General features: G+C 36.6%; 2 protein-coding genes across 2 annotated transcripts in view; one reads left to right on the top strand and one right to left on the bottom strand.

Annotated features, from left to right (window-relative positions):
• Window positions 1-5342, bottom strand: part of LOC107688562 (uncharacterized) — a 19362-nt gene extending 14020 nt beyond the window's left edge. Inside the window, exons 1-3 of the mRNA XM_016486268.1 lie at window positions 5270-5342; window positions 2009-2305; window positions 1770-1884 (exon numbers count right to left, since the gene is read on the bottom strand). Coding sequence (XP_016341754.1) covers window positions 1770-1884; window positions 2009-2305; window positions 5270-5329 — 472 coding nt within the window. The 5' untranslated portion in view covers window positions 5330-5342. The remainder of the gene's footprint in view (window positions 1-1769; window positions 1885-2008; window positions 2306-5269) is intronic.
• Window positions 5343-9835: 4493 nt separating this feature from the next.
• Window positions 9836-23178, top strand: part of LOC107687690 (exportin-7-like) — a 26540-nt gene continuing 13197 nt past the window's right edge. Inside the window, exons 1-8 of the mRNA XM_016485135.1 lie at window positions 9836-9970; window positions 14397-14543; window positions 14681-14774; window positions 14863-15029; window positions 20647-20712; window positions 20855-20959; window positions 21084-21249; window positions 21835-21908. Of these exons, the coding sequence (XP_016340621.1) occupies window positions 9953-9970; window positions 14397-14543; window positions 14681-14774; window positions 14863-15029; window positions 20647-20712; window positions 20855-20959; window positions 21084-21249; window positions 21835-21908 (837 nt within the window). The 5' untranslated portion in view covers window positions 9836-9952. The remainder of the gene's footprint in view (window positions 9971-14396; window positions 14544-14680; window positions 14775-14862; window positions 15030-20646; window positions 20713-20854; window positions 20960-21083; window positions 21250-21834; window positions 21909-23178) is intronic.

The following is a 23178-nucleotide window of genomic DNA, read 5'->3' as shown; positions in this document are numbered from 1 at the left end:
TTCGTCAATGGAGAAGTCAATATCTAAAGAACTGTTGTCATGGCATTCAGGAAAATGAGGATGTGTCATTCGTCACCCCTCCTCCCCTCCTCAGACGAAAATAGAAACGTCTTGAAGTTCATGAAGTACTGATTTACAGTCAGACAACTTTCATCCTCCTCCCTTCCCCACTCTTTCACTCACTCTCCTCTCCTTTGTGTCATAATGTCTGTCTGCGTGTGCTGCTCTAAAAACTTGCACAACGGAACCTACACGAAGCCCTTATGACAGTCTTTGACAGAGAGCTTTCACCCAAAGTGATAAAACGGAAGTTAGAGCTATTTTTTGGCCAGCTGCTCTTTTGGCCCAAAATGAAGTCAGATGTCAGACAGTCACATCCAATTGTGAAATTTTGAACAACATCATTTAAAGCTGAAATCTTTTTTTAATGCAAATGTGAGTGGTGCTTGCCTGTGCAAAGGTCACAGCCACTTTGTGGGTGGTATCAAGGTCATTGTTCTAGGTGTTTTGATAGCTGGTTGTTTGCTGATTCGTGTGAAAATACTATTAATGATGTTCTGATTCCCAAATATTCCCCAGGACCCTCTTTCAAGGCAACTTAAGATTGTAAGATTTCTTTTCACAACTCCAGTGGCTTTTCATTCTTGTCCGGAATAAGTTGCGCACTAAAACCATAGAAGTAGTGGTAGTGATGCTTGCCTTAGCGAGTGCCACATGTTGTCAGTGATGCACAAGGAGGACCAATATAAATCTTAAGCTAGATGAAAAGGAAGAAGCCGGAAGTCAATAAGAAGTGGCCTCAGGTGAATCTGAGGACAGCTTGCATCCCTCTGCTTCATTTCATTTGTCGTCTCCCCTGAATGAGTTCTCTCTATACATACACCTGAAAACAGTGTCCCCTCTTTCCTGTCCTTTAATGGAATCAAGGTTGGCCACCTGTGGCCCAAATGGGCAATTTGAGTCAAGCCTGAGGTTTCGCTTGAAAAAGAGACTGTTCGTCCTTGCAATAGGACAAACTAAAATAGCATCTCTACTCTCCTCTGTCCCTCCAATATCACTGATATTACCTGTTAGGGTGAGATGCATTAAAGTGTTACCCGATATATAAAATATTAGACTAAAAAGGTAATTGTTGTGCATTAAATTAATAACATAATAATTAATTATATATGTATGTATGTGTGTGTATATATATATATATATATATATATGTGTGTGTGTGTGTGTGTGTGTGTAGGATAGATATAGATATGTATTGGTATAGATATTAAATATTAAATGTAACACTTTCCCATATGACATATTATATACTACACTTTTTTAATTATCTCTAAATACACAAATTATAAAACGTATTATATTTAATTATCTTTAAATACATAAAATCTGAAAAATAATAATAATAATAATACATGGTGACCATGTATTACAGTTTTAATTCAATTGAAATAAATAAATAGTATACAAGTGATATAAAGAATAGATACATTCTGAAAGCAGCTCCAAGTAAAAAATTTAATAAATAAATAAAATATAGACTACCATTTATGTATTATTATCTACGATTTATTATTTTTTTCTGCATGAAAGTGTTAAACTGATGTAATGACGAAAGAGCAAGTTTACCTTTGCGTTTGCAGTATTTTAGGGTCTTAATAATGCTTGTGCAACCCAATTCACAATGGTAAATATAGATTAATTTCAATGAACATAATTTTAGTCATTTATAACTTATATTTAGGTTGTTGGCGTGACTTTGACTGCCTTACCGTTCTCTGCTGTGTCATAAAGTGAGTTTTCCTGCATTTCTCTGGTGTGGGAACTGCTCACAGGGTCAGAATAGAGGCAGCTCTCTCTCTGTAATCTTTGTTCAGCCCCGGTGTCCTGAAAGGCATTAAGCGATTTTAAAGTGTGACATCTGTACCTGAACGTGTCCATTATGTATTATAAGCAATTAGCAAAACGCTCATCATCATTATGCGCTGTTATTTGATGCGATTCAACCTACAGGGAACGCCTGCTCGCACAGACTCTTGATCCAGCCCTTCAGCTCTGAATGTTGAGCAGCGAACACGTAAAGTTTGTCTGAGGTCTCGAGATAAAAGGCAGCGCAGTCTTTGGGGCAGTCAGCTATCTCTCTTTCTGATATGCGGATGCATTCTCGCAGCCGGATCACCTGTTTGTAGTCAGGTTTGCGTTTGCTGGAGCCCTGTTTGATGGAGGAGTGTTTGTTCTCGTACAGCTCCAGCCGTGACACGCTGCGTCTGCCCTCCGCCACCGCCACGCACCACACCTTCCTCCATCTCTGAAGAGCACACACGCACATTCATAGTCTGAAATATGCTCGCTTTGTGCTATTTGAATACATATACTTTGAAGTCACATGTCATTGCAATACTAGCAAATATCAAACCAAGCAGTGTTTATTTAGAAAAAAATGACAAATTAAAAGCACAAGACACTTTCAAGCAAAATATATTTTAAAAATGATAAAACAATAGAGGTACTTATCAAAATGAAGAGAAAAAGTATTTGGACGTGCTTCTGGTTGCCAAAAGGTAGTGATAGTCATACAGTGCTGGGTAGACTTTGGCAACCAATTGTGGTCCGTTACTAAAAATTATAATTAGTAATGTAATCTTGATTACTCATTTTAAGTAATGTATTTTAACTACTTTTGGATTAATTTTAGTCAATAATAATAATATTAATAATAATGTCGATATAATATATAGCTAACTTTACTAAAATCACTTTAATATACACAATGTAAATCGCACTCATATTTTGAATATTGGGCTCAGCAAGACTTTTAAAAAATCTTTTTATCATCTTTTAACATTCTATAGACCTAATTATATAATATAGCCTATAATAATAACCAATAATTTTCTCTTATTAAATTCGGATAAGACAGAGATATTACTTATTGCACCAAAAGACAGTACACAGAATCTCTTGGATTAGAATTTGCAACTAGACGGATGTAGCCTACTGTTACTTCCTCTACAGTCAAAAATCTGGGTGTTATATTAGATGGCAGCTTGTCTTTTGAAAATCATATTTCCCATGTTACAATCTTCTTCCATCTTAGAAACATTGCCAAGTTACGAAACATGTTATCTGTTTCTGATGCAGAAAAGCTAGTTCATGCATTCATGACCTCTAGACTGGACTATTGTAATGCACTGCTAGGTAGTTGTCCTGCATCTTCGATAAACAAGCTACAGGTAGTCCAAAATGCAGCAGCTAGAGTCCTTACCAGGTCAAGAAAATATGATCATATTACCCCAATTTTACAGTCTCTGCACTGGCTACCTATTAAGTTCCGTATCAGTTACAAAATATTATTACTTGCCTATAAGGCCCTTAATGGGGGAACAGCAGCTACGCTAATTATGTCTCTATTTGTTTCTCTGTTTTTGACACGGGATTGACATCCTGTGGTAACTAGGATTTACACAAGCTTCAGTCTGGATCCAGAACACCTGAGAAGAGATGATGCCAACCCCTCAGAGGACCTCAGATGATGCCAACCCTGAAACAACATACAGAACTACCACATTTTGCTATAAGTTTGATTGCATCATATAATAATTGCTGTTAATAGTGTTCATCGTCTGTTTGATTACGTCTTTATTAATTGATTTTTCCGTACATTTCTGCCATATGTACATTAACTGACAGTCACCACTGATAAGCTACCACTAAATATTGTAGAAACTTAATTTGCTGTAAAGTTGCTTTGCAACGATTTGTATCGTGAAAAGCGCTATACAAATAAACTTTAATTGAATTGAATTGAATAATAATGTATAGTGTCGTCAAAATTAGCGTGTACTAATTTTTTTCAGTTTAACGCGTTAAAAATATTTAATGCAATTAAGGTAAGGTAATTTAGCTAAGGTTGGCCACCCCACTCACAACTGCTGATTCTGTCTCTTTTTTTCTTGACAAGAATTGCGTAGAACGTCTTTACGACCACAATAAACGGAAGACTTTTCAGACGCGCACTCCATCTTCACTGCAGCGCCAGGCCCGAGTCAAACAAGGGCGGAACGGTAAAGGTGACGAGGGAGCTTCAGTAGAACAACAGTGAACTGTGGTCAGATGAGATGCTGCCAGGGCATGTCAGTAAAAACGAATTTTCCTGTCCTGTCAGCCCGTAGCACATACTCTTCCATTGCACGCGCAAATGCAGTGGCCCACGCTGTACATAAATTCATATTAAAGTGCAAATGAAACTACTAGCACGCAAGGTCTTAATTATGTCATCAGTTAAGTCATGAAGTCACCAAAAAGGTGATTAAACTGTGCATGCATGTAAGTATTTGTTATGTATGTATGAGTCACATTTAAGTTTCTGAAATGCATTGGTTTTCAAAACTTTCCTGAAGTGGGTCAGAAAAGGTAAAGAGTTGTGAGAAAATGCCATGCGTGTCAGATCTGCGTCATGTTCAGCAGCTGTGATGTCTGTTCCTCAAAGAGCAAAAGAAAAAAAGAGGAAATCTATCATTTTTGTTGCTTTAAGGATTCATCTATATTTAATTTAGAATTTAGTGTTTGATAACTTTATTCACTTTCAGTATTTTACTTGTTGAAGGGCACAGGTAGCTAAATATGACATTCATAGGGTTTATGTGAGAAATTGCTTTAAGTTCACTTAAATTAGTTGTTATTTTTAAAGTCTAATAAATGTTAAAATTGATAGCTCTCAATTATACTGTAATGTTGAATGGCTATAGTTCATGGTTAAAAATTAGAAGGAAAGAAAACAATTTCATACAGACATCAGTAGTAGTATTGGAATCAGTGATACTCCCTTAAAACAAAGACGCCGTTAAACAAATATTAAAAATATACTGTCTGTATGTTGTTTCTACATTAATTAGAAAATTGAATGTGAAATTATTGCAATATAAAAGATAATATATGTAATAATAAAATAACATTTCTTATTATTATCAATGTTGAAAAGGGTTGTGGTGCTTCATATTTTTGTGTAAATCATAATACATCTTTTTCAGCATTCTATGATGAATATACTGTATATATAGTATTTATATACATTCATACACATGTACAGTATGTGTATGTATACATATATATATATATATATACTGTATATATATTCTGACCTTTGCTGTTCCGCTCATATATGCTGAATCCACAGCCATGCGTGTGTGTGAAAATGCATTTATTTCTTTAGTTTATCTTGCAAAAATAATCACACTACTTATAAAGCTCTGAGAAGGACACCGAGTCTCACCTTGCCGAAGCGCTGCTGATGAAAATAAAGCATCCCTTTTCTCCTGATGTCTTCCTCCATGGTTCTTCACTGGCCTTTGTCTTGATTTTCTCTCCTCCACTCTCTCTCTCTCGCTAGGTTCCCTTGATTCCCTTTTGCTTTTAAACTGTTTGAATGACTATGAGAGGCATTGCTGTCAATGGTGGACTGACCTTAGGTACATTGTCAGTCTTACTTCCTGGCTAAGATGAAGTCTAAATCAGTAACTTGGAGAAGTCAGATGAGTGGGCGTGTGTCTGTATGGCTGTTGGTTTCCTACTCATATGATTCTTCCTGTTTGGCACTATTTAGGGCTGAAGACAGTATATCTTCTGAGAAAGTGTGAATACCTTAAACATCCTACTAGCACCTCATTAGAATCAATCACAGGGTCATGGGAAAATGTCACTTTTTCTCATATCTTACTACTTCTTACAGCAAATGCTATGCAAAATTGTGCATTGTTACAAGTGTCAGTCCAAATTATATTAACATGATCTGCAATGTTAGCATTTTCTACAGTATCTAAAACTGATCAAAAGTATTTGTGTACATCAAAATGTGCGTTATATGCTTTGTGACCTAAAGTTGTGTGAAAATAACACTCAGGAAACTGGTCAGTGGATGTCAAATAAACATGCTAAGGTTTCTTGTCATAGGCCTGTGTTCTGATGGTGGATCTATGGTGCCCCTTTGTGACCAATGGGGGCTATTACAGCACTTTCACAAACATCACCAACAGGTCCATATATGTACACATTTTTGAAGAGCAGCTGCTGCTGATAAAACACTATTATTTAGAAACCCCCTTTTCTTAGTCTTTCAATACAAGCACATAGAAATGTCCATTTTTAAGCCTCAGAACTAAATTGATATAGTGTAGCTTGAAAAGGGTCCAAAGGAGTTTTCCAGAGTTGAAACACTGCAAATGTCATCTTTAGTCATGTGACATCCTGCTGTCATCTGGCCAGTCAACAAAAGCTGATTGAAAATGTCCTGGTGTCACATGCTAAATTCAATTTTATTTTTATATGCTCCATTTTCATTTTAGTTTTAGCAATTTTAATATGTATTTGTTGTTTTTGTTTGTTTTTCAAATATTTCTGTATAGCTTTAGCAAATTTTTTATTTCAGTTTTAGTTTTAATAGTTCATCTTCAACTTATTTATTTAAGTTACAGTTTCATCTATTTTTAATATTTATTATCTAGCTTTATTTAAATTACTGAAAATATTTTTTTTATTTAGTTTTAGCTTTAGTTAAAAATAGCCGTTTTAAACAGTATTTTGGTCATCATTTTGTTACATGCATGAATGTATACTGGGCTAAAGACTAAATTGAACATTTGTATTTTAAAATAATTAATTTGTCATGCAGGAGCATGGTGAAAAAAACTGAAATGAAATTCTGATACTTGCTATACATTTTAACCTAAAATTTTGATGTTCATTAAAGGGGTCATATGATGCTTTTTTAAATATCATTATTTTGTGTATTTGGTGTAACAGAATATGTTGACATGTTTTAATGTTCAAAAAACACATTATTTTTCAAATACTGTACATTATTGTAGGTCCTCTATGCCCCGCCTCTCTCAAACGCTTCATTTTCTACAAAGTCCCTCCTTCCCACAAGCGCAGTCTGCGGTTAAGACAGCTGACTCCACTTTGATGTGACGCTGTCTCTCTCTCTCTCACACACACACACGCGCGCGCGCGTCAGAATTACCTCCTCTCCTAGGTTCACGAAACGGTCGTCCATAAAATGCATTGCTGTTCTGTTGTAAGTAATCTTAAAGATTCCTAAATGCATCTACTTTCGGAAGGCCAAATAAAGTGCTTTTGCTTTCGCCTAGAAACACACAGCATCTCCCTGACATGGCTGCTTCAACACTAACTGCGGTTACTGAAACCACGCCTTCTTTCTTTGCGTGCACATTTGGGCGGCATTATGCAAATATTTCCACATAGTGAGGTAGATATGTGGGGGCATGTTAGAACGAGCCGTTTTAGCTCTTTGGTTTTGAGACTTTAGTCTTTGCAACTTCAGGGATCTTATCTATGCACAATCAGCTTGTAACACTCCAAAGAGAAAGGAAAACTTGAAATCGCATCATATGACCCCTTTAAAAAAAATTCTTGAAGATGTCAGTTACTCGGTTGCAAAACTGTTCAGTTCAACGCAATTCTAAGTCACAGTGTGATAAATCCAATACAATAACAGGGAACAAACTCTGAATGAAAAAGCATCTAATCCTGTTGCTGTGTCCACGCTCTTTTTCACTTCAGTGAATACTTTGAATGAGCTGTTAGCTGGCAGGCGTAATAAACTGTGAATATCGTGTGGTTTGGTAGAGAGCCTGATAGCTGTCAGTTTAGCCATCTTTTAACCTCTGTATTACTTAGTTGACTGTTTATCGTCCTGATCCAAAAATACAACCATCTGGTCATCAAAACCTCTTGGTAAATTTAACCCATCTGGTGCTGTTCAGTCATTTTTAACTGAAAAAAATGACATTTTGGTTTTATAGAATTTTTTTACTTCATTGGAATGCTATACAAAACTTGATAAAGGTTTTGGCACTTGCTATGAGAAGAAAAAAAATCATGGACATGATTTGAATGGTTAACTTGCCCTGAAAAACAATAGTCACATGTGTACTGTTCGCGGTCAAAAATGATCACATTGGAAATGAATGCAAGTGAATTTCATCTAGTGGAAATGTTTGAGCACCCACAAAATCTTACTGAAAGCTCATTTTTTTAGATTTCAAACTCAAATTTGGAACACAGCTTGTTTAAATGTATAGCTTTGATTTACATGTTCTCAGTTTTAGAGTAAAACATGGTTTGGAAAATATTTAATTCATATAAAATTTTGAAATAGTATTTCTGTGCATAATAATACACTTTTTTTTGTTTGTTTTTTCCACTTTTTTACTTCACTTCATTAATCTGCAATGTTTCTTCTTTAAAACGAGACCAAACTCCAGTCTGTGCTCCAGAGCATTTCAGATTTACAACAGTTTAAGTTGGAAATTTCATTTTCAGGTCTATGCTCAAAAAGTGGTTAACGGGTAATAAATGGATCATAACTGCTGTATATAATTTAGTACCATAAAATCCCCCATAAAACCTCACATCATCATCAATAAGCTACTTATTTTAGGGTACAAAAACCCAGACGGCTTTATTAACAAGCAACCACCAAGAACTCTTTAGCAACCACATAGCAATGTGCTAGCAATATAGTAACTCCCTTTGAAAATGCAAGCAACAACCAAATAAATAACGTTTCCGTACATTTTTAATCATAACTATAATAATGTTGTCCTTTTTAATGTGCTTATATAACCACATGAATATAATTATAGACAGTTTTTTGTGGGTTGTTTTATTCATTAAAACTGTAAACAAACTCTAATGTGACAGTTTTACAAACCATGGTGAGAACTCACAGATGAGAGGGAAAATTATGACTATTAAATCTCATTCATTCATTCATTCATTCATTCGTTTGTTTGTGGTTAACAGGACCATCTGGTCATATTGGCTCATATTGAGCTTTTATTATGAAATCCATGTCTCAACAATCCTTGGTCCCAACATTAAAGTCACAGTGAAATCAAAATGAACAGTTATTATTTGCTATGAAATTTGCCACAGACTTTGTATTTTAAAAAAGCCCAGCATTGGAAAATCTAGTCTTCTGGATTATTCATGCAGGTCAATGTTTGTTTAAAATCATTAAAAGGTATAACATTATTAAATCTATTATTCAGTTATATGTCATATTTTTAAATCAGTTGCTCACATACATCACAATATAGAGAAGAAAAGATGATGAACAAACATTTTAGTATCAGGATGACTTTAAAGGGGATTCAAACAAGATGATAAAGATTCAGGTTGATTAGTGTGAAACAACACTGATTGAGTTATTATACAGAAAATGTATTATTAGCGTTGTTTTTAATAATCTTACTAAATCAGTCAACTGCATAAAGCTAGTCATGTGATGCCAACATGGCGGCATCCTTGAGGGCGCAACCCGCTCCATGTAAATTAAAACTACAGAAAACAATCTGTCTGGAGTCTTCATATCCTGAAAATTTATATAATAATAATAATAATAATAATAACCAGAAAGTGTCCACTGCCCTGATTAGACCAGGTGGCTGAACTACACCACACCCTGAGACTTCATATCCTGAAAATTTATATAATAATAATAATAATAATAATAATAATAATAATAATAATAATAATAATAACATTGTGTCTGTTTAAAACGTTCTAATTAACCTAATTACTGTGTGCACGTTTACAACAGGTGTCAGAACGCCCGCGGGAGCCTCTTTAAAAGTTTAATAGCCTTATTTCTCAACTTCACAATAAGCACCGTCAACCATGCTTAGAGTCATAAATCCACGTGACCTTCGAAATCTGAATTCGCAGTTTCACTTTAAGAAGCATGTAAACAAAGGCTCTTTTCGGCGTTGGTTTCGGCGGCGGCTGTCTGCTGTAACAGGATTCACGAAGCCCCGAGCGAACATCTGGCTTCATCACTACGTGCGTCACTTGCGTAAATGTCCCCGTGATCGTGAACAGATGTGCGCATGCTCATTGTCAGGGGGGAGTGAGAGAGGAGCATGAATGGAGCAAAATGGCGGATCATGTGCAGGTAAGTAAATGATTTTGTTTTGTTATTATTAAATTAATGAAATATGATCCACTGCAGTCTAATGATAGATTCCGTGGCTTGTTTCGGCGATGCGCATGTGTTTGTTTTAAATGCATGCGTTGCGCGGCTGAAGAGGTCGACTCGCATGCTTTATTGGATGCGATTATCAAGTGTTGACTTGTGGCCTGTCATCATGTTGATCTTAACTCTGTGATCCAGGCTAACACACAACTCTGCGGCACCGGTGAAAGTTGTTTTGAAGCTAAATGTAAGGTATTTTATATTAAGCAGCAGAGATCGGTAGATCCCGAGAAATCGTTTATAATAAATTGCATGTAACTCTATAGCGACAGTGATGTTTTACATTGTAAACAAGGCATCATGCCGCATCCAACCGCTTGCCATGCAATGAATGCACTGGCCTTGTATACACAAGCGATAGTAACCCGAGCTCAGCGAGGCTTTTTCCAAGAGAAAAGCCTCTCGGTGAGCCCAAAAGCGTATTTGCACGCGGTTATCTGTCATTGTGTGATTGCTGGACGCAAATGTGTCCGGTTTGCTGAGCTCTCTCGCTGTTAGCCTGTAGCTCGCGTGCTAACTCGTGAGATTCTCCCGCGCGCCGCCTCGTCAAACCAAAAGCCCGACTAGAAACTAGTTTTTCCTCAAAGTTATATAAACGCTATGCACATTAACATTTCCTGCGAATGTTAAATAGGTAGAGTTTAAAGTCATAAAAAAAAATATATATTACTAATGTTTTATCACCTGTAATAGTGGGAGAGTTAAATAACTGGATGGAGTGAAGGCAGCGAACCAGCGATGTCTTTTGTCAGCACTTTTCACTGTTTTGTAATGTATGTCATATTTAATGTTTTATTTTCTTTATGTATGTTTATTAGTCGAAATCGTTACCTTTACTATAATTTATTTTGTTTCACTGGTATTTAATAAATCTGTCCTGATAATGATAACTGAGGGGTTCATAAGGTGGCAACCAAAGTCGTCTCGGGTGTAATTGGCAGGTAAAGTCCGCTCAGAAATTTAATTAAATTATTTTTCTACTCCTCATTCTCTTTTGACAGACTCAATATGGCTGGTTCCTGAAAACCTCCCTAGCTAAACCGTATTTTTGGACGTGACTGGAGCGTTAAACTCTACCGTGTTTTCAGACACAGCCGCTGCTTGTCGTCTGTCAACTTGTAAAAAGCTGCTAATCACAAAAGACAAGACAGGTCATATTTGAGGGCAAAGGTTAAGGAGGTTAAACACAGTGTTGAATAACTGTATATTCCCATGAATTTTAATAAGGTGGGGGACGATGCTTTTGTTAACCTGACTCTCATGTGCACAGGCAACAGTAAACATGAGCTTTCCAGTGTTGTTGTCACGCGTCCTGTTACTCTGTAGGTGGTGAAGAAGCCATTCCATTTGCAGTAATAGATTATTAATTACCACCGGAGCAGCTCTGTGTCTTAAAGTCCGTTTGAGTGTTGCCGATCACATCTTGGTGGTGTAACACGCTTGTTTTAGACCTAAACCAATCAAATAATGCTTCAATATATGTGTGTTTACATAATTATCACAGAACATGTTGTTAGGTCAGTAGGTTGTTATGACTCAGCAGTATTTCTTACTTGTTTAGCAGCTTTAAACTTTTTGTTTATTGTAAAATTGTAATTCAGAAGTGTTTAAGTACACTTAAACATTTAATGCAGAATGCTTAAAGCATGTTAATAGTTGTTATTAAAATGTTATAGGTAGGTACGAACAGTTTGATGGTGGTTATTGAAGTTAGTTTTAGTAAAAACCAATACATGTGTTTTAATTTTGGGTTTTTCAACTTGGAGGTGTCTTATCTTTTCTGTGCAGTTGCTTGCAAATACAGCTTGCATTTTATCTTGTATGTTTAGGGGTACTCCCTGTTCTTTTATGGTCACTTGATTCAGTTATCAGAAGGTTGCATCAAGCATATACATACATGGACATGAAAAACCAGCTTAAAGTTGTGGAATGCACAAGAAAGTGTGCATTTTAAAACTGTTCGAGTATTAAACTGTTTATTTAAAATCATTGAATCTGATTAGACCGTTAGCATCTCGCTCAAAAGTGACCAAAGAGTTTCTATATTTTTCCTACTTAAAACTTGACTGTTCTGTAGTTACATCGTGTACTAAAACTGACGAAAAATGAAAAGTTGCGATTTTCTAGGCCGATATGGCTCGGAACTATACTCTCATTCCGGCGTAATAATCAAGGAACTTTGCTGAAGTAACATGAGTGCAGCAGGCGCAATGATATTACGCAGCGCCTGAAAATAGTCCCCAGCATGCTCCCTGTGCAAGCAGGTGGTCACGTTGGTTATGTTGATGGAAGTTAGTCTATTTTCAGGCGCTGCGTAACAGGCGCACGCCGGAATGAGAGTATAGTTCCTAAACGGTAAAACTCAACTGTTTAACTCTTAGGGGAGTTGGAAAATAAGCCTATTTTCAAAAATAGTGGAGTGTTCCTTTAACATTTGAGTGCAAAAAAAAAATTTGAAATAGCTCTATAGGCTACTGAGTTCATTAGTTCAGAATTTGTTAGCATAATAAACTTGATGTTTTTCATTGAGGCTGTGCATTTGTTGCAGCTGCTGTTTTTCTGCTGATGCTGATTTTGTATAGTTATGCTCCACAGGGAACAAAGAACTGTTTAGAGGCTTGTTGCTGCATAACACGGGTTAGCTCTTTCATTGCTCCTCTATGTATTACCAAAGTGTATCGCTGACTTTTTTCTCCAGTCACCATATAGTCTTTCATGCATTCATGAACCAGATACTACCTCTGTGACCTAGAACAATAACTTGTGGATGTGATGTCTGTGCATTAATTTGCTCAATGGAACATTAGTGTCTAGTTTTTCATAAACCTGATGTTTGATGTTGTGATTGTACAAGAAGATACTGAAGCTCTCTATCTTAAGATTATAAGACTCCGGGTACAGCTTTAGCTTGGACATGAATGATATTTCATATTGCATAGTTTGTTGAGGATAGGGTTGCAAAAAGGTGGAAAATTTCCAGTAAATTTCAGAAACATTCCAGAAATTTTGGAAACTTTCCTGGATTTTTTGGAATATTCCAGGGATTTTTGGAAAATTCCAGGGATTTTTGGAAATTTTCCACACTTTTGCAACCCTAGTTGAGGAGTTGCGCTATTACAGTTTTAAGCAATTGGAACAATTTAATGACCCTAAAAGCTGTCATGTGGTGTAACCAAGTAAAAATTAATAACAGAATTCCCTAAAACCTTGAATGCATCTTTATCATTATTTTCAGAAAATATTTACATTTTTAAATATGAATTTAAGGTAAAAGTATTTTTATACAAATATTCTTTCCATTTAAAATTAGAGGCAACCACTGCATTTTAATCATGATCCAAACAGTGATGCTGCATACATGCAACATGAGCAGTTTTTAATCTAAATTACATTGTATAGTTTCGAAATTTGAAGCAAAAACAGAATGGTTTCATTTATTTATTTTTAAATTAAGCATCGATCTTCCATAGTAACATACATTTAAATCATGATAAACACAGTTAAAACCACACAAATAGCACCTCAATACCATGGTAAAAATATAACTATATAGTTTTTAGGTAGCCTATTTGTATGAAATACAATTACAAAAAGTACAAATATGTATACTATTACTCATTTAATAAAATTCAGTGTGTGAATATACCAAATTTCTGCAACAATACCATGGTGCAGTGAGTGTTACTACAGTAAATCCATGGAAAATGATGGCGATTTGTAGATTGAGAAGCCTTCTGACTGTCTCGTTGCACACGGTGTTTCTCCTGTTTGGCTTTAAACTAGTTTAAATCACAGAGTCATTTGTGTTCATCACTGAATTCAAGTGCTTCACACTGGATCTCACAGCACTGCTTAATGCTCGCGTGACTGAGTAAACGCATCTGCTCTAGTGAGCTCGCGCTGCGCTGTAGTTTGAACTTTGATCCGAGCGGATAAACGGTCCGTGTGGCGCGATTCAAATGAGTTGTGCTGTTTCGTTCCGCTTTTGGCGCATAAACATTATATCGAACATTTATCGAATTCTTCATATCGTTTTATCGAGGAAAATTATATCGCGATAATTATCGTTATCGAATTATCGCCCAGCCCTAGTTGTATTCAAGTTGTTGCATGCATGAATTTCATTTTTAATGTATTTTTGATGTAAAAAATAGATGTGGATAAATGAATGTCATTGACCACTTGAATACTAACACATTTCTGCAAGTAGACTTTGTAGGACTTAGTTTATAAAAATAGTTTAGATGAGTAAATGGTTTAGACATAGGAGTTTTATTGATTCAGCTCTCAAATATCCTCTGAATGTTTTTTGCTGACACTAAACACATGTGGGTCTCTTTTTCAGAGCCTAGCCCAGCTAGAGATCCTGTGCAAGCAACTATATGAGACCACAGACACCACCACACGTCTACAGGCCGAGAAAGCTCTGGTGGAGTTCACCAACAGTCCCGACTGCCTGAGTAAATGCCAGTTGTTGCTGGAAAGCGGAAGTGTAAGAATTAAACGTTTTGAAAACTGAAGAACAGGACATCTGAATTTATCTGACAACAGTTTTCTCAAAAATCCTAGTTCATTAGTTTGAGTTAAGCAACTATTTAACTTGACGCTGTATTTGTAAAATCTTTACAGTCCTCGTACTCGCAGTTGTTGGCTGCAACATGTCTCTCCAAGTTGGTGTCTCGTACAAGCAATCCACTTCCCCTGGAGCAGCGCATTGACATTCGTAAGTTTATCAGATCAGCCATGAGATATAGAACCCAAAAACCATGAAAAAACAACATTTTGAAATAAATGTCACATTGGTTCCTCAGGAAATTATGTTCTCAATTATCTGGCGACCCGGCCAAAGCTTGCTGCCTTTGTGACACAAGCCTTGATCCAGCTCTATGCCAGAATCACCAAGCTTGGCTGGTTTGACTGCCAAAAGGAAGATTACGTCTTCAGGAATGTCATTGTCGATGTGACAAGATTCCTGCAGGTATGATCAATTTTATAGTATTATTAGAAAAGATCATATCCTTCAGAGTTATACTACTTGGAAATATTTTCTTGTTTTTTGTTATCACATCTTTAAGACAAGTAGGGACGCACGAATGTTTTTGGTAGAAAATGACATTTTTGATGTTCACCTGAATAAAAAACAATAATCGGTAGCAATATCGAAACTCTTTGGTCATTTTTGAGCGAGATGCTAACGGTCTAATCAGATTCAATTATCTATGCTAAGCTGCAGCTAAAAGTGCTACCGCCAGACCCGAAGATCGGCTGAATGGATTCGAAAACGGTAAAACTCAACTGTTTAACTCTTAGGGGAGTTGGAAAATAAGCCTATTTTCAAAAATAGTGGAGTGTTCCTTTAACATTTGAGTGCAAAAAAAAAATTTGAAATAGCTCTATAGGCTACTGAGTTCATTAGTTCAGAATTTGTTAGCATAATAAACTTGATGTTTTTCATTGAGGCTGTGCATTTGTTGCAGCTGCTGTTTTTCTGCTGATGCTGATTTTGTATAGTTATGCTCCACAGGGAACAAAGAACTGTTTAGAGGCTTGTTGCTGCATAACACGGGTTAGCTCTTTCATTGCTCCTCTATGTATTACCAAAGTGTATCGCTGACTTTTTTCTCCAGTCACCATATAGTCTTTCATGCATTCATGAACCAGATACTACCTCTGTGACCTAGAACAATAACTTGTGGATGTGATGTCTGTGCATTAATTTGCTCAATGGAACATTAGTGTCTAGTTTTTCATAAACCTGATGTTTGATGTTGTGATTGTACAAGAAGATACTGAAGCTCTCTATCTTAAGATTATAAGACTCCGGGTACAGCTTTAGCTTGGACATGAATGATATTTCATATTGCATAGTTTGTTGAGGATAGGGTTGCAAAAAGGTGGAAAATTTCCAGTAAATTTCAGAAACATTCCAGAAATTTTGGAAACTTTCCTGGATTTTTTGGAATATTCCAGGGATTTTTGGAAAATTCCAGGGATTTTTGGAAATTTTCCACACTTTTGCAACCCTAGTTGAGGAGTTGCGCTATTACAGTTTTAAGCAATTGGAACAATTTAATGACCCTAAAAGCTGTCATGTGGTGTAACCAAGTAAAAATTAATAACAGAATTCCCTAAAACCTTGAATGCATCTTTATCATTATTTTCAGAAAATATTTACATTTTTAAATATGAATTTAAGGTAAAAGTATTTTTATACAAATATTCTTTCCATTTAAAATTAGAGGCAACCACTGCATTTTAATCATGATCCAAACAAAGATGCTGCATACATGCAACATGAGCAGTTTTTAATCTAAATTACATTGTATAGTTTCGAAATTTGAAGCAAAAACAGAATGGTTTCATTTATTTATTTTTAAATTAAGCATCGATCTTCCATAGTAACATACATTTAAATCATGATAAACACAGTTAAAACCACACAAATAGCACCTCAATACCATGGTAAAAATATAACTATATAGTTTTTAGGTAGCCTATTTGTATGAAATACAATTACAAAAAGTACAAATATGTATACTATTACTCATTTAATAAAATTCAGTGTGTGAATATACCAAATTTCTGCAACAATACCATGGTGCAGTGAGTGTTACTACAGTAAATCCATGGAAAATGATGGCGATTTGTAGATTGAGAAGCCTTCTGACTGTCTCGTTGCACACGGTGTTTCTCCTGTTTGGCTTTAAACTAGTTTAAATCACAGAGTCATTTGTGTTCATCACTGAATTCAAGTGCTTCACACTGGATCTCACAGCACTGCTTAATGCTCGCGTGACTGAGTAAACGCATCTGCTCTAGTGAGCTCGCGCTGCGCTGTAGTTTGAACTTTGATCCGAGCGGATAAACGGTCCGTGTGGCGCGATTCAAATGAGTCGCGCTGTTTCGTTCCGCTTTTGGCGCATAAACATTATATCGAACATTTATCGAATTCTTCATATCGTTTTATCGAGGAAAATTATATCGCGATAATTATCGTTATCGAATTATCGCCCAGCCCTAGTTGTATTCAAGTTGTTGCATGCATGAATTTCATTTTTAATGTATTTTTGATGTAAAAAATAGATGTGGATAAATGAATGTCATTGACCACTTGAATACTAACACATTTCTGCAAGTAGACTTTGTAGGACTTAGTTTATAAAAATAGTTTAGATGAGTAAATGGTTTAGACATAGGAGTTTTATTGATTCAGCTCTCAAATATCCTCTGAATGTTTTTTGCTGACACTAAACACATGTGGGTCTCTTTTTCAGAGCCTAGCCCAGCTAGAGATCCTGTGCAAGCAACTATATGAGACCACAGACACCACCACACGTCTACAGGCCGAGAAAGCTCTGGTGGAGTTCACCAACAGTCCCGACTGCCTGAGTAAATGCCAGTTGTTGCTGGAAAGCGGAAGTGTAAGAATTAAACGTTTTGAAAACTGAAGAACAGGACATCTGAATTTATCTGACAACAGTTTTCTCAAAAATCCTAGTTCATTAGTTTGAGTTAAGCAACTATTTAACTTGACGCTGTATTTGTAAAATCTTTACAGTCCTCGTACTCGCAGTTGTTGGCTGCAACATGTCTCTCCAAGTTGGTGTCTCGTACAAGCAATCCACTTCCCCTGGAGCAGCGCATTGACATTCGTAAGTTTATCAGATCAGCCATGAGATATAGAACCCAAAAACCATGAAAAAACAACATTTTGAAATAAATGTCACATTGGTTCCTCAGGAAATTATGTTCTCAATTATCTGGCGACCCGGCCAAAGCTTGCTGCCTTTGTGACACAAGCCTTGATCCAGCTCTATGCCAGAATCACCAAGCTTGGCTGGTTTGACTGCCAAAAGGAAGATTACGTCTTCAGGAATGTCATTGTCGATGTGACAAGATTCCTGCAGGTATGATCAATTTTATAGTATTATTAGAAAAGATCATATCCTTCAGAGTTATACTACTTGGAAATATTTTCTTGTTTTTTGTTATCACATCTTTAAGACAAGTAGGGACGCACGAATGTTTTTGGTAGAAAATGACATTTTTGATGTTCACCTGAATAAAAAACAATAATCGGTAGCACTTAGCATGCATGCATTTACCTTGCATTTAATGCAACACTTTACGTAAGACTGGTTTTATAAACCATTTACACAATGTATTGCTCATGTTTCATGAATAAGGACAAATGTCCTGACAAAGTTCAAGGTGATTTTGATAATCGCATCAAAAATATCAAACAAGATATTGCCCACATTAGGGGCAGTCGTGATTAGAGAGTCGGGCTTGTAACCCAGAAGTCTCAGTACCTGTAGGTGGGGGGAGTGAATGACCAGAGCTCTGTTCCACCCTCAATACCACGACTGAGGTGAGACCCTTGAGCAAGCCACCGAACACCCAACTGCTGAGTGTGTGCACTTGGAAGGGTTAAATGCAGAGAGTATGGGACACCATATTTGGCTACACATCATGTCACTTTCATATATCTCGAACAAGACTTGTATTTTGAAGACCATCATCAATTGCTGTTTCCATGTGAAAAATCCAAATGAATGTGGATATTTTTTTATGGATATGTTTTCTCACCTCATCAAAATCTATTAAAGTTGAAGTTAGGTTATTTTGTAACACTTTAGATTAGGGAACACTATAAACTAGTTGCTTCTAAGCATGCATATTACTAGCATATTGGCTGTTTATTAGTACTTATAAAGCACATATTACTGCCTTATTCTACATGACCATATTTTAGATTTTGTTTGATATTTTTGATGCGATGATCAAAATCATGTTTTACTTTCTGAGAACATTTGCCCTCATTTATCATGAAACGAGCAATAAATTTGTGTCAATGGTTTATAAAACCATTCTTATATAAAAGTGTTTTAAATTCGAGGTATATGCATCCATTTCCATAGAAATGGTTTTTGAGCAAATTACACAAATTCAATACACAAAAACTCCTGTTTCACAAATGAGGACCTTTAAACATAACTGCACAACAACTAGATAATTATTGTTAGAGCCCGACTGATATATCGTTTTGCCAATATGAGCCTGTTGCCGATATATCGGTATCGGCGAATGTGCCGCCGATATGAACATTTCTTTTACAGAACATATAACGCAGATAAAATGCTTGAAATGGTGTAATTACTTAGTTTGTCCAGCAGAGCGCGCTCTATTGTTTGCTACTGGTGACCTGGATGAAACGCTTTTGAAGCTTAAGTCTATGGAAAACCATTGAAACTTTGAACGGCCATATCTCCGTAACAGTGCGGCGAATCCGCACCAAATTCAGGGGATCCCTTCAGTTCGAGGAGCCCTCTCGAACGTGAATTGAGTGTACGTCTAGAGGCCCGCTTTTGAATGAGACCACCCCCGCGTCGATAGCCCCCGGGGTTCGGGAGTTACAGGTGGTTAAATTTGCGGTCCGGCGCCGACCGATCAAGTGATCCCGGGGGGCTACCGATGCGCGGAGGGTGGCTTTGAGAGGGCTCCTCGAGCTGAAGGGATCCCCCGAATTTGGTGGAGATCCGCCGGCGCGTTCGCGAGATAGTGACACCAGTAAACACTTTCACTTCAGTAAGGACTTGTTCAGGCAGCAGCATTCAAGCGTTGTCTTATTCGACCGTAAGTGCCCTGCGAAGTGGACTTCACATGAAATTCCGCCATGATTCCAGTTCCAAGGGAACATACACATTGCATTCAAAGGGAATTAAAGTGCGCAAGACGTGAATTTATATTGTATTTACTTACAGAGGTATATTATGTCACACTTCACACTTCTCTAGTAAGTTTCGTCTGTGTGTGAAGACAGTAGCGCAAATCCGTGATTGAATGTTCCGAAGTGAAATAAACTTTAACGGAATAAAGTTGAATGGAATTGAATTGAATTAAAGTTGAATGAACTTCAACTTTACTGTTCAGTGCACTGATGTTAGACTCATTTTGGATAATAAAGTTTATTGTTAAATTAATAAATGCCCTGCCTCCATTACATATCTCTGTCACGTCATTATAAGTGTTTGATCACCACATTTGAGTGATCATTGCAAAAAATGTGTTTATGTATATATATTCTGTTTATTGTATATACTGTATTCTATATATAGTACCAGTCAAATGTGTGGACACATGAATGGGAAAGTGTCCAAACTTTTGACTGGTACTGTACTATAATATACACAAAGAATCTCGGCCGATATATCGATATCTGACTTTTTTTTTACTCCATAATATCGGTATCGGCCCCAAAAAACCCATATCGGTCGGGCTCTAATTATTATATAATTGTAATTACGTCTATAGAAGCATTTTGTGGTGAAAATTCAAACAGTTGCAGCTGGCATTTGTTTTCTCTTTAGTGTTTCTTTTTTGGTCAAAAATGTTCATTAGAGTACATCATTAAAGCTGAGTTGTCTCATGTGAAGTGTTTGTTACTCACACTTTCATACTCAACATGATGGCATAAATGATGACATTGCATGTTTAAAGGCAAAAGCTAAAATTGGTTTATATTAAATTTGAGTAATGTTCCAGAAGTTATGAAGTTGTTTGTATTTTTAACTTTATTTATTTGACTCTTTCAGGATAGTGTTGAACACTGCATCATAGGAGTCACAATTCTTTCCCAGTTAACCAATGAGATTAACCAAGTAAGTTTCTACGCTCACAGTATTTCTTCATTTAGTCTTTCCTCAGTGCTTGGAAATTATTTACTGTTTGTTTGGGATCAATGACTGGAAGTCACATTAAAGATAAATGACTGATTCCTTGAATCATCTTTCGATTCTCCAGGCAGACTCAACACATCCACTTACAAAACATAGAAAGATTGCGTCATCATTTCGAGATTCCTCTTTGTTTGACATCTTCACCCTCTCCTGCAACCTCCTCAAGCAGGTAAGGCTAATGCTTCAGAGACTGCACAAAAGAACTGTCTGTCTATATATTCCTCTTCACAACCGCTAAACCAGCCTGCTTGGGATTTGTCAAGGACTCAATGGATTGTTCTGTATGTCTGCAGGCATCTGGGAAGAACTTGAATCTAAATGATGAGAGCCAGCATGGGCTACTCATGCAGCTACTCAAACTGGCCCACAATTGCCTCAACTTTGATTTCATTGGTACATCCACCGATGAATCCTCAGATGATCTGTGCACCGTCCAGATCCCCACCAGCTGGAGATCAGGTGATCTGACATTTTTGGCAAACAATGAATGTATGGTGCAACTTGAATTTTAAATTGAATATGTTTAACCTTCTTAAGAATTGCTTATATAGTCAAGATTTCTTGAAACAAAAAAAGATGTGTAATTTTTTTTTTCTTTTCTGATTTGCTGTTGTGACTTAAGACTTTTTTTAAGAACATTAAAGACATGTATAATGTTTCAAAAGGTTTTGATGTTTTGAACTTTCTTTGTCAAAAGAAAAAGCATAAAAGATTATTATGGTTTCCACAAAAAATATTGAACCACACAACATTGATAACAATAATAAATGTTTCTTAAGCAGGAAATCTGTATATTAGAATGATTTCTGAAGAACCATGTGACATTGAAGACTGGAGTAATGATACTGAATATTTAGTTTAATTGAAATAGAAAACGGTTAAATTCTAAAAATATTTCACAATATTACTGGTTTGACTATTATTGATCAAATAAATGCTGCCTTGGTGAGCATGAGAGACTTCTTTCAAAAAGTCCTTTTGAGCAGTAACGGGGTATTCGTGTTGAATTCATGCATACGTTTATGATTTTTCTCTCTTCTGCAGCCTTTTTGGATTCCTCAACCTTGCAGCTGTTTTTTGATTTGTATCATTCCATCCCTCCCTCGCTGTCTCCCTTGGTGAGTATCAGATAAACAGCATGACATGCATGTGAAGATAAACAAGCCTTTGCCTCGTAGATAATGTGAAAGGTGACCTATTATGCCCCTTTTTACAAGATGTAAAATAAGTCTCTGATGTCCCCAGAGTGTGTATGTGAAGTTTTAGCTCAAAATACCCCACAGATAATTTTTTATAGCTTGTTAAAATTGCCACTTTTAGGGTATGAGCCAAAACATGCCATTTTTGTGTTTGTCCCTTTAAATGCAAATGAGCTCGTGCTCCCGCCTCCCTTTTCAGAAGATGGTGGAGCTTCAAGATCTCATACTCCGGCAAAACTGGACAATCTCATGCAATCTGATTGTACTGTGCAGTAAATACGCGTTTATGAATTACACAGACGGGAGCATGGCGCGATTAAAAATAACGACATAGCTGGTCTCATGGTGCCTTTGCTTGCTATCACAAATGTTATAAGTCCCACTTGTGATTACGAGCTTGAAAAATTCAAGTGATCGACTTCAGATTGCTTTCATATGCAATTTTTAACTACCACATTCCTATTTACGATCATTCTGGTAGCATGTGAAGGCAGCATTAGTGAAAACAGGCAGAGACAATGGTAGCTTTAGCAACATTAGCCTTACAGAGTACCAAGAAGCTCTTTCAGAAAGGCAATTTGGAAAACAAAATATGACGCATGATGCTTGCTTTGTCTAGAGCCGTCATTCGCGCACAAAGCGTTAGTATTGCTCCCTCTTTCAGAAGCAACCTTTGCACAACTCCAGCGCTGAACTGACCCTCGTTGTGAGGCAGTCTGGTGTAAAATGATTAGCACAAACATATAGGACTTTTCTGTTGTTTTTTTTCCCGGGACGTTTACTTTGAAAATTTACATTTAACCACCATGTCGTCAGCGGTCTATGGAGACTCCTGTGTTCGTTGGTGTATCCCAACACACGACACTTGTAATGCCTCTTTGGCACTGACATTGTATCTCCAGCAGCTACAGCAAGAAAACAGTAATGGCGGACCGCTGCTTCTCACTCAGGGCTGTGTATATGCTAATAGGGCAGAGAGCATCACAAATGGGTGGGACTTTTTCCATACGATGACGTGTACGTAGGGAGAAATCTGGAACCGCTCGTTTAAAGAGACTTTATGATTTATTGGGATTATAAAAAAAAAAAAAAATGAGTGGGTGGATTTTTACCATTATAGGCTGGTTGTTTTCACACACTGCGGCCACACAACTGTTCAAACACCTTATAAAAGTGATTTTTGCATTCT

This window comes from Sinocyclocheilus anshuiensis, unplaced genomic scaffold, assembly GCF_001515605.1.
Source record: "Sinocyclocheilus anshuiensis isolate Anshui unplaced genomic scaffold, SAMN03320099.WGS_v1.1 scaffold205, whole genome shotgun sequence".
NCBI classification, from domain to species: Eukaryota; Metazoa; Chordata; class Actinopteri; order Cypriniformes; family Cyprinidae; genus Sinocyclocheilus; species Sinocyclocheilus anshuiensis.
The sequence above is the reverse complement of the archived record's forward strand: the minus strand, read 5'-3'. Positions and strand labels throughout refer to the sequence as shown.